General features: G+C 35.0%; 1 protein-coding gene across 1 annotated transcript in view; it reads left to right on the top strand.

The window, feature by feature from the left end:
• CNTN1 (contactin 1) overlaps positions 1-16931 on the top strand; it is a 249365-nt gene that overhangs the window by 204504 nt on the left and 27930 nt on the right. Inside the window, exons 16-19 of the mRNA XM_068669412.1 lie at positions 2843-3001; positions 5997-6146; positions 9993-10063; positions 13061-13295. Of these exons, the coding sequence (XP_068525513.1) occupies positions 2843-3001; positions 5997-6146; positions 9993-10063; positions 13061-13295 (615 nt within the window). The remainder of the gene's footprint in view (positions 1-2842; positions 3002-5996; positions 6147-9992; positions 10064-13060; positions 13296-16931) is intronic.

Genomic DNA, 16931 nt, shown 5'->3' with positions numbered 1-16931 from the left:
AGATATGCTGAAATTGCAGAATAAACTGCAGAAAACTGTAAAGAAAAAGAGAAGAGTTTGTTCATGTGACTTAGTATGTAAGCAAATCCTTTTACAAAACAAAAAGAGAGATCAGCTGCCTTATCAACCTTCTGATAATCCTGTAAACCCAGTAATTATAAATAGAATAATAACTCTTAGCATATGTTGTTGAAGAAATCCGCATTTGTTTTATGCTCAACTTTCAGGTTTTAATATTATGAACACAATCCTACTTAGTGTTGAGAACTTCTTGCTACTATTTTTGTCAGTGGAAGACTCGGTATTTTACAGGCTCAGGGTTTAAATACCCATATCTGATGAAATATGACAAAAGTGACATTATAATTTCACTCTGTTGATAGTAAAAGGCACCAGCAAAGTCTGGAAACACAGTTAAGTTCCAGAGCACCTCAAGGATAGACACTGTTCATGCAGACATGTGAAGATATTTTCTCTGTCAACAGGACACTGTAATGGTTCATATGGATTGTCCTTTGTGACATTAGAGTATTAAAATTGGTGTGTTCAGGAGAATTGATAGTGGTAGTAGTGCACAAAAAACCGAGCTGTCAGTCCCCTGAGTATACCAACAGGCCTTAATTGCTGTGATCACCCTCATCTAGGACACCCATCATGGTGGGCCCACAAGACCTATTTAAGCTCAGCCCTTGGCTTTCAGTCCTGGCCTGAGCTATATAACAGATGTGCCTGCTCCAGCTCTGTCTCTGGAGTCTGGGTGGAGTTCAGACCTATGCACTCTTGGATGTATGCTATAGCTTGTCACCTGAATGCCTGTGGTATCCAGGACTGCCTTACCAGCACCCAGCTCTGCCCACCATATTCTAACCCTACAGGACTGATCCCCATTGTTGAAGATACAGACAACCCGTTGGGGGGGGGTTGCACTTTCCTGAAGGTCCTTGGCGTTTTTTGACACATGCCATTTACGGAAACTTTCACAGTGAGGTGAGAAGCTGTAGGAGATCTCTCTCAAAAAAGGCAGGAAAAGACCTTGGTACTGATGAGCATTTCCATACTTGTTTCAGTTCATTTCATTTGATTCCTTTTTCTTCAGTTTTATGGAGAAAGTAAAGAACTCAAGACCCAAAGATACGTTTGGCACACGTATTTAGATGTGGTGTAGGAATCTCATTCCATTCTTATTGTTGAGTTGTTTTTGTTTTGTTTTTCTGTGGTTTCCCTGTACATGGTGCAGATAAATTTATCCTGTTATTTCTTGTTTGGTTGTTGTTCTTTTTTAATGTGCTCTGAGACTTGTTCAATCAAATTGTTGAGTAATTACCTGAGTCATGTTGGCATGTTGTTATCTGTGAAAGTAGAATCAGAAACTGCTTTTCAATAGTTCTCATTCATTGTCTCTGTTTTGACACGATTGGTAATGCATATCACATAACTGTGTATCATATCAAACAGATGGATAATAACAGAACCAGAACAGTCAATATGAAAAGAATAATCTGAAAACATCTATAGGCTAGTTTTTAAGTAGGTATTAAGCTTTCAGTTGGAGAATTACTGTTAAGTTTGGATGTTGTTTCTTCTTAGCACAGTTTACTGAATGTTGTGGCATCTTTTACAGATCAAGATTCCAACACTCACAGATGTGTGTGCCTGCACCACTCTCTTCTCTCTAATGAACTTAAAGCAAATATGGATTGAGAATAACTGCTGTTATTTTAACATGGCTATTTTAATGAGTTGTTATGAGCAGAAATGGTATTTGATACTTGAAGAGCATAAGGATGAGACTGTAAACTGGTTTAGGACAAGTAGCTTTTACCTAGAAGGTTTTAGCTGGCTGTTGGGAAGATAGCAATATGCCATAAAACAAACACATATATTTAGTTCATGAAGTTTTATATTCATTAGAACTACAGGTTTATTTTGAAATTCATCTTTTCAGCCTTTTGAAGAAAAAGAAATTATTCTTTGAAAATATTTTATAGACACCTTGATACTCAAGGATGGAAGAGACAGTTTTGTGCAAAATATTTTCTTTGACAGCGTCTGTTCTTTGTTGGTGGTCTTCATAGATGTATTCTGTTATACAGAGTTTGTTTGATTTCACCCTTAAAGTTCAAAAGACTGCTTTGGGGCCATTGGGTGGAATAGATTCCACATTTTGGCATTGATTTTGAGGTTCTTGTTATGGGAAGACTTTAGTAGGTATTTAGAGAGACGGTGACTACTTTTTCTTTCACTCAATTTATATTGGTTCATAGGAAGTTCAAATCTCATGGTGGGCTTACCCAGTATGGGGTAAGATGAGGGTCCAAGAGAAATGTGAAAAGGTTTATACAAATGTTTTTTCAAGGTATGACTTATCTCCAGTATAAGTCTCAAGATTTTCCATATATATTGCAGTTCAGGCCAAAACTGAACAAGCAGAAGTATAGATTAAGGTTTTGAAAAGGTTATCATTAGGTGGTATTTATAAAGGAAGGTTTTATGTTTTTGTTTTTGCTTTTTTTTTTTTTCATATTTTTTTGTCTGAGTTCATCGTTGTTCAAAGAAGAGCAACAACAGTTGTAAAGTATCCCTTTTTCACTGAAGAAATTCTGTTCTCAGTATTACTAGCTAGGCAGGAATCATGGAAGTTTCATTTGGTAGTTTTCTGATGCAAGAACTGTTATCTTCTGAATCACTCCGTACAATATTAAAATATGTATAAACACATTTTCCATCTGTTCTTACATAGAAAGTGAGCCATGAAAGCCTCATACCTAATAAATGCAAACAGGAAAATTAATAAACTTTCATTTTTTAATATATTTAATCTGTGAATTGATTTTTTTCTCAGGTCCTCCAGGCCCTCCCGGAGGTATAAGAGTAGAAGAAATTAGAGACACTGCTGTAGCACTTACGTGGAGTCGTGGAACAGACAATCATAGCCCTATTTCTAAATACACTATCCAGTCAAAAACTTTTCTTTCTGAAGAGTGGAAAGATGCCAAAACAGGTAAGAGTAATGCTATAAATAATAAAGCCAATAGGTTATTAAATGTTTGATTGTTAATCAGAAAACAGCCATTGTAAAAGGAAAACGGGGATGCTATTAATGTCTGCTACAGAGTTTGGGAGTTTGGGAGCAGGTACTATCAGACTGTAGGACTATCAGTGTACTGTCAACATTTTTTTTTCCAGCACTAGGAAGTTAATATCAAGGCATACAGAAAACAGGCCAGGCTGTTTTTTTTGTTTGTTTGTTTGTTTGTTTTTGTTTTTGTTTTGTCTCTTTCCTTGCTGCTTGTAATATTCCACATCAGCTACTGGAATTTAAAATATATATATTTTTTCAGGGTACTTTGGATGAAAAAGTTATGTCCTAACTTCTGTATTTGTTATGCAGAAAGTTGGTTGAAATTGTCTACTTTTTCCTGTGAACAGACTACTTACCATTTGCACTAAAACTGGCACCCCTAGAGAAAACATAGCTAAGATTATCCTTCTAACCACTGGATGTCATCAGAGTGCCACATAATTGTAGTTGAGGAAACACCTGAACATAGGATGTGCTGACATATATAGTATTTATTTACAAGAGCTAACAAAATACATAAATTGTGAAAATATTTTAATAACACCAGTATCTTTGAATGCTTTATGGTGGATAGCATTGCTACAAGCTATATGGAGTGTATTTATCAATACGATTCATTATGACACTGATAAATTATAACTTCAGTTCTTTTCTGTGAAATTAGGGCATTACACTCTCAGGATTTCTTAATATTATTAAGAAAATTAATGGTTTCAGCTTTTTTTCTTTTAATTAAGTAGTCCTTTGAAACTGCAGAGGTATATGTCTAAGAAATAGACATTGACATATTAACCTCTGTTACATTAGTGAAAATTTCTTAGATAAAAAGGTTAAAAATAATAGACCTGTTGCCTTAAATCATATTTATCTTCTAGAATGTGTAGTATATATAGTTTCATTGTATATAATTAACTTCAACAACCAGCACTAGTCTATTGGTTATGGTAAAGTAGTTTGGAAAATAAAACTAGGAGGTCCTCCAATTCCTGTCTATCTCTGGTATCTTGTTTAATAATTTATGTAGAGTAGATTTCTTTGAATTTTTACTATAAATAATATAACAATTAGAGTTGTTCAAGTAATTGGTTATTTATTTCAGTGACTGTTTGCAGGAGGGAGGGTCCATTTGGATCAGCCTCCCTTTTTTCAGGATAAATTATATTTTATTTTCTGTTTTCTTTCTTTTTTTTTTTTTTTTTTAATAAAGAATATGCTCTTGGGGAGAGGATAGGTTATAGGAAGATAAAAGCTAAAGATGATAAAAGATGAAGAGGGGGTGGCAGCTTTGATATTGTGCTACATGTTACTGGAACTAGAAACATTTGTGCAGGAGATAGAAGTGCAGGTTTCAGATCTTCACTCTGGTTCAGAGCAGACACTTCTGCTCAAAAAACTCACTTCTCAGGAATATTCCTTATTTGCAGTGTTATAGGCATGACAGGATGCATGTCTCTGCATCTCTGAAGTTATTCTGCTTTGTGTAGTTAATGAGATAGTCACTGAGACATACAGTCAGAATGTTATCCTGCAGCATGTTGAATGGGATTTGCATCTTTGGACAGGGAGGAACCCAGATTCTTAAATTTATTTTTTAGGAAGCTAGCATGAAAGATAGAAATGTTTCATTTCTGAAAAGTTGAAATGAACTATTCCAGTGTTTTCAAAATCATTGCTTTTTCATTTGAACAACACTGACTAATTTTGTTCTATAGATTCCTTCAAAAAATAGCTGAAATCACCATAGTAACCACCACTGGAACCACTGCAAGCCAGTGCATTGCTTAATTTCTGGGCTCCTCCCAGTTTGACTCAGTGTTCACTTCTGTAAGAAAAAAAAACACACAACGATCAGTCCAAATTGATCTCTCATCAGCATTTAGACTGCCATTTAATGTTGTTAATTTTCAACGTGTGAAACAAACAAACAAAAATGTACTTTGGCATTGCACTTTGAAAATATTGTTATTATTACTACTACTACCATCCTTCCCAAGCCAAATAATTCATCTCAGGTTGCATAATACCAAGTGTGTTTTATGAAAGAAGTATGTTCTACTTCACAGTATGGAAATACGTTTAAATAGGTTGTGTAACATTGCTATTCCTGTTTTTTTGCAGCCATTGTGCTCATATTGTAATTCCAAATTAGCCACCTTTCCAGTGCAGAATATGTAATTTCTCATCTCCCTCTGAACCCAAGACTCTAGTTTGACGAAGAAACTCTTGGCCTGCATAAGAAATGAAAATCCTCTTACTATAGCTGCAGACAGCTACAGAAACAACCACTACTGTCTGTGAATTATAGACAGAAAGATAGTCATGTCTTATGCCTCTCATGTATGGTAAAGAAACTCATCCTTATGACAACAGTACATCTTTTTCACAGAAATTATAAGAACACTTACACTTGTTAAATCAGAACTAGGTATCAGATTGTAACACACTCACTTGTAAGGTGCACCAAAATATGACCACATTTTTATACACCACTCTATCAATTGATCAGTCCCTGTATTTACACTTGTGCAGCACTTGTCTATATCATGATTTTTTATTTTATTATTTGTGCATTACAGATTTCTCCTTGAATTATTCTGTAGGTAAAATGAATTTCTACAACAGTAATATGTAATTAATAAGAATGCCTTCATAATTAAATGCACTTCTTTTGCTAGTTCACACACACTTAAAACTTACAAGTCTGTAAGGGTTTATCCAAGATAGTGTCATAGTTTCCAAGTTCCCAGTGATCACCAGGAATGTACATAAAATGTGGTATCCCTCATGTATAACATTCCTTCAGTTGGCTATTTGTGGTTGCAGAATAGTGGCAGTTTGTGGATTTAAAAACTTCATTGATGTCTGACCTCATTGTAAAATGCTGTTTTCTAAAGCAATTTCTCATTTCTTTTAGATCCCTCAGATATTGAAGGAAATATGGAGTCTGCTAGAGTGATTGATTTAATTCCGTGGATGGAATATGAGTTCCGAATAATAGCAACAAACACTTTGGGAGTAGGAGAACCTAGTATGCCGTCACAGAGAATTAGAACTGAAGGCGCTCGTACGTAAACAGAAAATGTCATTTTTTTGGTGTGCTTTTTATTTTCACATTTTCCTATCAATTTTGTAATTTTATTTGGTAAAACAAAATAAAAAAAAAAATCATAAGATGCAAATCCAGAATATATTTTTAGTCACCAGCTACTGTAGATTTTAGTGAGGAAACACCAAACTATCTATATATCCTAGCATTACATCAGACAGGAAAGAAACATCCTGATAAAAACAGAAAATTTGTCTCCATTCATACAGTCATACTGTATCTTTTAGAGGTACCCCCACCTCTGTCCTTGAGCTGGTGTACATGAATGAATGCTCTTGCCTTGTTTGCAATGGGATTCAGGGCTTAGGGGAAAAAAAAAAAAAAAAAAAAAAAAAAAAAAAGCATGTTTTTGACAAGGAAAATGTCCTTTTTTCTATTTGGTTTATATTATAACTATAAGATACATGACGGTATGCGTGTCTTACAGTATAACACTATTTTTCTGTGATGGAAGGTTTGGTCTTGTGTCTTATTCCATGTGAGAGGTGTGACATTATCTGACATAACACATGCCCTTATCAGTCTAATTGCTTAGTGTTAAAATCTATGAGCATATTCAAGAATATCCTTCAGTCTTGGGCAGGTCCTTTTGAAATGGATTCTTAAGAATAAAGAATTAGATGTAATTATACAAGATAATACGTTCTGTTTGGACTGTACAAAGGAGATAACAACAGGGCTCTAGGAAGTAATGTATTGCTGCTACAAGATTGTATACAACAAAGACTGTGTACCAGTATATCATTCTCAATGCGTATTAGCGCCCATGTGCAGCCTTGATATATTTATAGTTTTTGAAAAGCTGTTGTCCCATAGCTTGAGGTTGCAAACTCAAAGTACAAAATGAAAGTGAAAAAATTAAATTTTGCAATTATACCTGCTAGGTCATTGCTTTGATTAGGTAGCATTTTCAAAATAAAATACATTTGCATTGCAAATATCAAAACATTTATTAATAAAGAGCCGCATCTGGTCCATTAAAAAATGTGTTGCTGAGGGAGGAAGGAAATACAGATTGCTTACATTAATCTAGACAGGGAAAGAAAATCCACAGAACTTTTAAACACTTAAATTGAAAGGAAATTACTGTCTATAAAATTGACTATTAGCATCGTATGTTTTCTGACTCAACAGCTGTACTTGAACGTGGCCCAGGCATCTAAATGAGAAACCTGGGCATGCTCCTTGGAGTGCTGGGTGCACAGCAGACATTTCTGAAATGTCGGAAAGGAGACAGAAAGGTTGTGGGGAGGTGGGGGGCTCTGAAGTAATGTTCACAGGTAGTGAGCACAGTAGTGTCCTGCAGTTTGCAGTGCCACATTCATGGAGTTTGTTTTAGCCTCCTTCCACGTACCCCCAAATGGTGTATCTGCCATTTTTGTAGCAGGTTGCAATGCTTCTGCAAGATGTAGCCTGTTTAGTCTGTTGTCTCATTTCCAGTGTACAGCACCATCGTCAGCTCTGGCAGACTGTGATAGACACTTTTGGTGAAATGAAGCAAAATGTTAGCATAGGCTTTCTAAACATCAGACAGGACTTCTTGCAATGCCAAAATAAAGCATAAATCTCTAAGAGTTTGCAGATAAACTTCTGAGCCCAAGAGTGTTTCCTGCCAGGAGCTGGAATTTGTTACAAACACCAACAGTAGCATTCAGGTTGCAATATCAACTTCCAGGGTGCTACAGAACCAGTACTTTCCATTTTCGTGTTAAATATTTTATTGTGTAAACAACAATCCATTTCCATACGTTACAGTTATTTTTAACATTTGTTCTGTGCTAAACAGCAGCAAGCAATGCAGTATCTCTGTATGCTGTACTATGTGACCTACCCAATGGTGTCTGTTAAACTCTAACGTTGTCAATGTCTTTTCCAGTTCTGAAGTCTCTCTTCTTGTAGAACTTTAATTTCGATAGCATTCTTTGTTAGCATGACATGAATATGTCCTATGGGAGGAAAAAAAAAAAAAAAAAAGAAAAGAAAGATACTTTTCCTAATAAATTCTACTTGTTCAGTCAATAACACCCATTATTTCACAGAGATTTCTTGAAATTCAGTTGATCAAAGGCTGCTTTTATGTACTTTAGCTTCTGGATGCATTACAGTAATTTTTTAAGTATTGCTGTCTAAATTCATAACCTGGTATTAATGAAGGGAGAAACCTGCTTTTAATGGAGAAAGAATGAGGGCACTCTCCTGAAGAAGGTTATTTTTCTCTCCTCTGGCAGCTCGTGTATGTTCTTTGACTACCTAAGCATTTTAGCAAACCTCTGCTTCTAACTTAGTTATAGAGCCATATACTTATAATAAGACAGTGCAACTGCTGTCTATTTCAGTAATAACAAGGTCAGGTAATAAGTTAATAATTCCAAGAAAAACTTCCCTTGCAATTATCAGGATATGTATATTTGGCCTCATTCTCCACTGATTCATTTTCTGGAAGGCCAGAAAAAAATAATATAAGCCATGCACCAAATGCAAAACCATTCCATTTTCAATTTTATTTTACATTTTTTTTCCTTTATAAAAACATTAATTCTTTTCTGCTTTCCTGTTTCTTCCTAACTGACCCAAATACAAGGCCTCAGCAAACATCTTACTTAAATAGTTGGAGAGCATCCTTGTGAGTCCCTTCCTTGTGGGTCCTCAGGGTATTCTATAATCTATGATCTTCTGACTTTTGCTGATTAGTAGGAAAAATGCCTGACCATGTAAGAATGTCTTAACACAAAGAACATGCTAATGTTATTAGAACATGTAGCTAATGCACGATCACCAAAGGCATCTTTAATGTACAATAAATAGGATTAAACATTATTTCCTGAGTTTGAAGTAGTACTGTGTGTATCCTTAGTATTCAGAGATACCAAATAAATACACACACACCAAAGAGAATTGCAATCATTACATTTAGTGGGAAAAAGAAAAGTCTTTAGTTAATTAGACGGTTCTTGACAATTGTTTTTTATGTATCAGTGTAGAGACTAATTTTGGAGAAATATCTTTTCCAAAGAGAAAATTTAGTTTTCAGCTGCTTGCTGTAGTTAAGAGAGTTTAGGTAGTGACAGAGTCTTACAGAAATGAAAATATAGGAATGACTTGTAATGGAGCTCTTCATAGTATCTTACCTTACCACTCAGCACTGCATCAATGACAACACGTTATTGTGTCCCACAGAATGTCAGTGTGAAATGCAATTAGTTAGTAAACGACTGAAGTACTAGGTCAGCTTCAGTTCTGAATATCTACCCATGCCAATCAAGAAGACATTTGCCACTCATCTGAACTAGAATAGGAGTAGGATGACAATGCTTCAAAGATGTAACCATGGGTTTAATATTACACATTGTGGGCAAATCCATTGAAATGGATAGAACTAATCACAGTCTGTTAGAGTATGTTCATGTTCATGCCCTGGGTGCTTGAGCCCTTGGAATATCAGCATCTGAAGGAACACAAGAACAAAACACTGTGTTTCTCTTATGGCCTACAAGGAGTGTTGCATTTCTAAATACTAAATTAAATATTTATAGAGAGTATGGTTAAAAAGAAGAATGATTGATTGCTAACTACAGTTAGAACTGGTATGTTTCCTGTAGCAGTAGCTATACATTAGTCTTAGCAAGACCACAGACTCACAGTTACTACAGGCTATCATTATTTTAATTGTGTGGGGCATGTGTGCTCATTGGCTTTGCTAATAAAAAGAGAAGTAAATAATATTGTTGGTGTTTGTTTGTTTGTTTTGGTTTTTAATGACTGCATACTCTGTATTAATTTTTGTTGTCTCTTCTGTTTTTCTAGCTCCAAATGTGGCTCCTTCTGATGTTGGAGGAGGAGGTGGAAGCAATCGAGAGCTGACAATAACATGGATGGTAAGTAATGCATTGAGATGGAATGAAGCATATACCTCCTTGGGTCTGACCTTGCTGCTCCTGAGACCCACAGAAGGTTTGTCATTGGCTCCTGTGAGAGTAGGATTTGTATACATTCTGTGGGTTTTCAGACTTTTCTCGTAAAAATACGTAAAAAGAAATGAGTATGATATTTTAGATGTTCATGTATTGGACATTTCTAAAATACGGCCTAAAACACTCTCTAAATATATTTTGAAGAGACTGAAACACAAGAAGTACTGGCTATGATAATGCATTGATGTAACTGCATTTAAAAATTCTACATATATCTCTCTGAGGCCTCCCTGAGGCTTTTTTCTAAGTTGCAGTCTGAATAGCATGCAGATTCTCAAAAAATTAGGTGTAACATCTTAGTTGTGACTTTAATGTGCTGTGTATAGATGCATAGGCTTTATGAAACAAAAAAAGGCATTACCATTCTGTAAACCAGCCCATCATAATTAATAACTAGATTTTTAAGGAAACTCTTCTATATTTTATGTTTCTTTTATGCTAACGTGACCAGTAACACAAAACAGTTTTGCCTCATGCCACAATTTAGCCATTTATTGATATCCACACAGTGATATTTTTGTTCTTTTATTACAAGCCATTCATTTTTCTGTAATGATTATGTATTAAGCAAAATAAAGAAAGGGAAAAGGGACAGAGATAAAACATTAAACACCAAAATAACTGAATAAAATGTTCAAAAAATTAAGATGTTTTCTAAAATCTTTTACAAGCTAAGTTTAGCTGAGAAAGATTTCTAAGCTAATTCAAGTTTTCTGGAAAAGTGAGATCTATATTGCTGTTAAAGTATATTGAAAAGTTTATTTCTTAGTTCCATTAATCAAGATGTAGATGTGTCTAAATTATTGCATTTTTGGTAAAGACCCCTGCCATTGTGAGTACAATGAAAAATTGCCTGTGACCAAATGAAAAAAATGAAAACTATAACCAGAAGGAGTGACTAATGCAAGAAGATAATTTCAGTCCTTTCTATATGCAAAAGTAGATTTATATTCCAATTATTTCTCTTACCTAATGTCATGATTTTACATGTGTTCTATAACAAGTAACTCATTTAGCTAGACAATTTAAGCATGGCTTCAAATATTTACTTTCCAAAAATCTTCTACTACTATGCCTAGCAAGTGCTTTTGAATGGAGGCATTAGATTTACAGCGCCTGTCTGATACAGGATGGACGGAAACCAATCTGTCTGTAAGGCTAAGATAAAGCTGTATATTGATTCCCCAAAACGTGCTAACATTTGCATTTACTACTTAAAGTAGTCTTTAATTAAGAAGAGAAGAACAAAATGTATGGTAGATTCACATGTTGCTGCCAACCCCCTTTCAGCTTTTGCTATGACTCATAAGCCCAAGTTGAATGAGACAGCCAGAGATGCAATCAAAGCTCTTCTAAGACTTGTTTGGGAAGAAGAACCAAGAAAGAGCTAGGAGTGGCATGTCCATTCCTCATTTTTTCCCTGCTTGCCTTTCCCTCTTCTATTTAATTTTTCAAAGTTTTTAGTGAATACTTCAAACTCTTCAGCTACTTATACCTTACTGTGTGAAGTATTTGACTCATTCAAATTTTCAAGACTTTCTAGAACATAATTTTAAAGTGTCAGTCTTGGCTTTCTAAAGTTTGCTCTGGGTGAAAATCATTCTAGGGCCACTTATCCAGGCTGCTTACTTTGGATAGGATTCTGTTTGAATTTAGGCAGCTGCACACAATGATAGTTTTGGAAAACCAGCTATCAAAGGTGACCCAGTATTTGAAATCTTCTACCTTTTGAATTGCAAGGTTGTCTGTGAATCTAAATTTAGATGACATGTGGTTAGCATCACAACTAGACACCAAATATCCGTCTCCCTTTTGGCATGCCAGGTTTCTCGAATTTTATCTGAAGTGCTACACAAGTAACCAAACAGCTTAAGGACAATAGTTAGTATATGTCATACTGCTCCAGGATCTTTTCCTTAAGATAAGCTAATTCATCTCTGCAAGGTTTATAGGATGGGAAACTGTAATGCAGGAGGTCTGTTTTGAAAGGATACTTTCAGTCAGTCTTCAGGTGCGCTACTGACATGATTTTGGCCATGCTATCTGGTAGTTTTGGTTAAGGCTGGACAGTCTAAGGCTGAGGAGTAATCACTGAATATAGAGCTTTGGTAAATGAAGGAGTTTTGTTTTATAGCAGATGGTCTTCTGTTATTTTGTATTACAGTATTTCTACATGTAGGAAATCAATTGTAGTTTCAAGAAATATCTTTGAATAGACCTTTAATGGTCATGCTGAAAGTGGAAGTCATTTTTACTTAAACTTTTAGCAATTAGAAGTTAGATAGATAGTCTAAACCAGCTAACTGTACCCCCTCCGTAATCACTAAAAAGAGGTAAGATTAATCATTCCTTTATTAGTGTCTTCATCAACTGTACAGGTGGCCTAGATGACCAACTTTAGCTTAATGAATATAATTTAGACCAGCTACTTGAATTTTCTGTCTTGTGCAGATATCTTTACATGTGCGGATGGACCCAGATGCTTGCATACTGTGTCTGTGTTTCATATCCTCTCTCAGTTATTCCTTATGAAAGCCTTTTTTCCTAGCCGCAGATGACAGTGGTTTTAGTACATAATTGTTCTTGGTTTCTTTCTGTAGGCAATAACTTTATATGTCTTATAGTGAGTATGGATGAGTACTGTACTCATCCATATATATACTAGTAGCAAATGTACTGTTACTACAGACCTGGATAATGAAGGTGGCACAGTTTTAAAGGGGATGGGAGTAAACCATAGAAATAAAACAGAAGAAAATTGAACTTTGGTTCTTTGTTTGTTTGTTTGTTTGTTTGTTTTACAGCACACTTACTGATGCTTTCTGTATTATTTGTTTTTCTTTAGAGATCTATCTGTTTGATTGTCTACAATAATCAATGTTGTATCTTTTGCCTATTTAGCCTTTGTCAAGAGAATACCACTATGGCAATAACTTTGGTTACATAGTGGCTTTCAAGCCATTTGGTGAGAAAGAATGGAGAAGAGTTACAGTTACTAATCCTGAAATTGGACGGTATGTCCACAAAGATGAATCGATGCCACCTTCGACCCAGTATCAAGTAAAAGTGAAAGCTTTTAACAACAAAGGGGATGGACCATTCAGTCTCACTGCTGTAATTTATTCAGCTCAAGATGGTGAGTAAAGTTCCAATCAATTTTCACACTGAGGACCCAAATCAGTGCGACCAACATCATTAGACAAATCCAGGTCACTATCACTGATGAATATACCAACTATCCTTCATCAAGGAGGGTATATCTCACTCACAAAACACTTTCAGGTCATAACCTCAAACTCTACTTTCTGTACAGTGGAGAACACTTGGTTTTACTTGCTGTCTTAATAAGCAATATGAAGAAGCATTCAAGATTTTTCACACTTCTTGTTAAAAGATTTAAGAATCTTTTAAAAAATAAATTCTCATCTTCATATCTTTTACCTAAAACATTTACATCATTATCTATCAATTTTGTCTCTGTGATCTTAATACATGTGGTTGACATATGTATGTTGTTTGGTTTTGTTTTTTTTCTTTTAACAGACCACACTAAAGCCTATTATTCTAGTAGGTCAGTATCAGAATTTAGCCCAAAAATTCTGAATTAATGATGGCTCAGTTCTATTTAGTTTTTTATATTTGAAAAAATATATATATTTTTTATATTTGAAGTGTGTTTAAAGTCTAATATAAATTAGCCCTGCCACATTCTTTACTGTGGTTTGGATGCTCGAGTTACTGAGTGAATAATTTAATGAAAACCTTTTTGACATTTCACTAAAATCTTTTTCTTAGTTCTTGCTGGAATTATTTCACATGCTGTGATCTTTACTATTGAAGTTTAAATGACATTTCTAAACTTAGCAAGAGAGGGAAAGCACTAGAAGAAGGTTTACCTTAAATCAGAAGAAGTATATACAATATCTTAATTGCAACATAATCACTGAAGCCTGTTTAAAAAAAAAAAAAAAAAAAAAAAAACAGTTTATTAATTTCTTTCAAAATCCCAAATAATTGCTCATATTTTTCTTTCTGTAGAACAGACCCTCTTTCACAAAGTCAGCAGATCCAGACCAAAGAGCCAAGAGGAGGGATATGATAACAAGGCCACATTCTCACACTTCCGACTCTATTCTTTACTCTGTGTACTTTACGGGAGATTTATGTTCATGCTTCCCATTAGGACTAATGGGAACTTTGCACACAGATCGCCCACACACAGAGAAAAGATAAAGTAGTCCTTTTGTTTCTTATGATAATTCAGGATTCAAGCTAGTAACGCTTAGCTTTATGAAGTGATTAATATTAATCCTTTTTATCAGAAAAGCATACCTTAGAATATCATCTTCAAAAGCTGCTTCAGCAAAGAATGATTCTTTTTGCAATTGTCTAAGTAAGTTAATAAATTGCTATGGTGTAATAAAAGCCATATCTGACAAATAACATTTCAGTATCCATCCTTTCTCAGAGACATTATCGACAGCTGACCGATAAGCTCCCATATGTTTATGTTAGGCTTATACTAACCATGTTATGCATGGGAGTGTGTTTGTACAGCTTTTTAAGTTCAGAGACATGGCAGAGCCTAGTAGTTCCAAAAGGAAGAAGAAGAGAAGTAAATGGGCAGTAGTGCCAGTTTCCAGATAAAAAAATCACTTCAGTGGTTGCTGATATTTTAGCACAGAGTTTAGCGAAGTTCACGGAATTGTCTAGGTTGGAAGAGACCTCCAAGATCACCTAGTCCAACCTCTGACCGAACACTAACCATGTCACTAAGCTCTACATCTAAATGTCATTTAAAGAGCTCCAGGGACTCAACCACTTCCCTGGGCAGCCCATTCCAATGCTTAATAACCCTTTTGGTAAAGAAGTTTTTCCTAATATCCAACCTAAACCTCCCCTGGTGCAACTTTAGCCCATTCCCCCTCGTCCTGTCACCAGGCACAGACACTTTATTGATAGAAACACTTGTGCACAAATAATGCCAGATGCAGGAAGCAAAAGCAATAGAAGCTCATTGAACCTTCTTCTTTAATTTCAACCACAAGAAGCACCAAAGCTGTCAGATTCATGGTGCTCTAAACCTTACTTGTAATGCTAACAGCTCTTACACAGAGCTATGACTTTCTTTAAGGACTGTATCAAACACAAGAACTACAGAACAAGTTAGAAAGATTTTTTCCAATAGGTATAATGAAAGTTAATCCAAACAACATTTTGTAGTTTTCTGCTGGCATCAGGACTTGCACAAAGTCACCTCAGTACCTTGTAGCATGCTTGCTGGCTTCCAGCTTTAACTTTGTAATATTATACTTTTAGAAGAAAATTGTGCAATGATCACTACTTTTCAGTGAAGAGGACATACTGGAAGGCACACTTTATTTTTTTTACTGGTAGAATTGCTGAATTAGAAAACTGAAGAAAAGCAGCTGATGTCATCTTTCTGGCTCAGAGAAGACTGCAAAATATTTGTAGAACATAAATGCCAAATATGGGTATAAATTACATAGAGTTAATAAATAAGCATAAGCAGATGAGTTACTGTCTAGAGTATTGTATCAGCAAAATCCCTGTCAGTTGGAACTTTTCAAAATGAAACATTTTGGCAAATTCTGTAATTAAAACAATATAGAGTCTGACACTGATTTGGAACGGGATGAGATGATCACATCTATTCCACCTGTACCTTTGTACCTCTGAATCAGCAAGGGATTTTACTACTGTCAGAAATCACAACCTCTCAAAGGCAGCAGTGGGATTTAAAATAAATACACAGTGTTCCATACTGATATGTATAAATATGCATACATACTTATATATAATGACAGCATTTCTATTAAACAGTGTATTTTGTAATTTATCTGTGTCTAGTTATAATTGTAGACATCTTTATTCACTTTCGTGACAGTGGAATTTCTGCATTTCCACATATTTTAAGCCAAGTTCCAAGTCTGACAACTACTAGTCATACCTTCCATTGCAGAGTAATGATTGCTAGCAGTGAGTGCACAGACCTCTTGCTTATCTAAATGCCTGTCATTGTGAAAACAATTTTGCAATAATGTATCATTTTTAATTATACATTTGCATTATTAACAGACAATGAAAGACAATTACAAAAGGTAACTTTGCATATAAGATTATTTTGTTGCCCAGGATAATTTTCTTAAGAGATGTAGCTGATTTTTTCTTAACAGTGGCTGTTTTGATGCATAGTTGACTTGATGCCCGGTTAGAAGATTAAGTATATGAAAGCTTTCCTCAGCTCAGGCTGCCATGCCTGTCTGTTGCAACTTGTTTCAAAAGATTCGCAAAAGAGAATTGTTCTTAGCTTGGAAAACTTTCTCTTTTGTAGACATTGCTAAGTTTATGAGTTTTCAAATTCCTTATCTGACTTAAAAAGAAAGCAGCAGTGAAATTAACACCTTTGTGTAATTAACCTAGAGCTTAGTTTTCTGAACCCTGAATAAAAGTATGTCACATTATACTGATCTGTATTCTGCATTGGCTGGTGTCCAAAAGTAAGAAAACAAACAAAATCAACTGTCTGATGAATGGCTGATGGAAGGGTGCTCTTGGATTATTTCACACATATGTTCAGATTTATATGCCCCACTAGACAGCTCTGTATCTAATATCTAGTTTCATAAAATCTTTGTGTCATTGTGATTAAATGATATACACATGAATATTTGTGTGCAGCTAGCTTAAAAATATTTTATATATATGTTTTAATCTGTCAACTGCTGTCCAATTTAGTAAAAGATCACTG

The sequence above is a fragment of the Anas acuta genome, chromosome 1 (genome assembly GCF_963932015.1).
Source record: "Anas acuta chromosome 1, bAnaAcu1.1, whole genome shotgun sequence".
NCBI lineage: Eukaryota > Metazoa > Chordata > Aves > Anseriformes > Anatidae > Anas > Anas acuta.
Note: the sequence above shows the minus strand (reverse complement) of the source record. Positions and strands in the feature narration are given on the sequence as shown.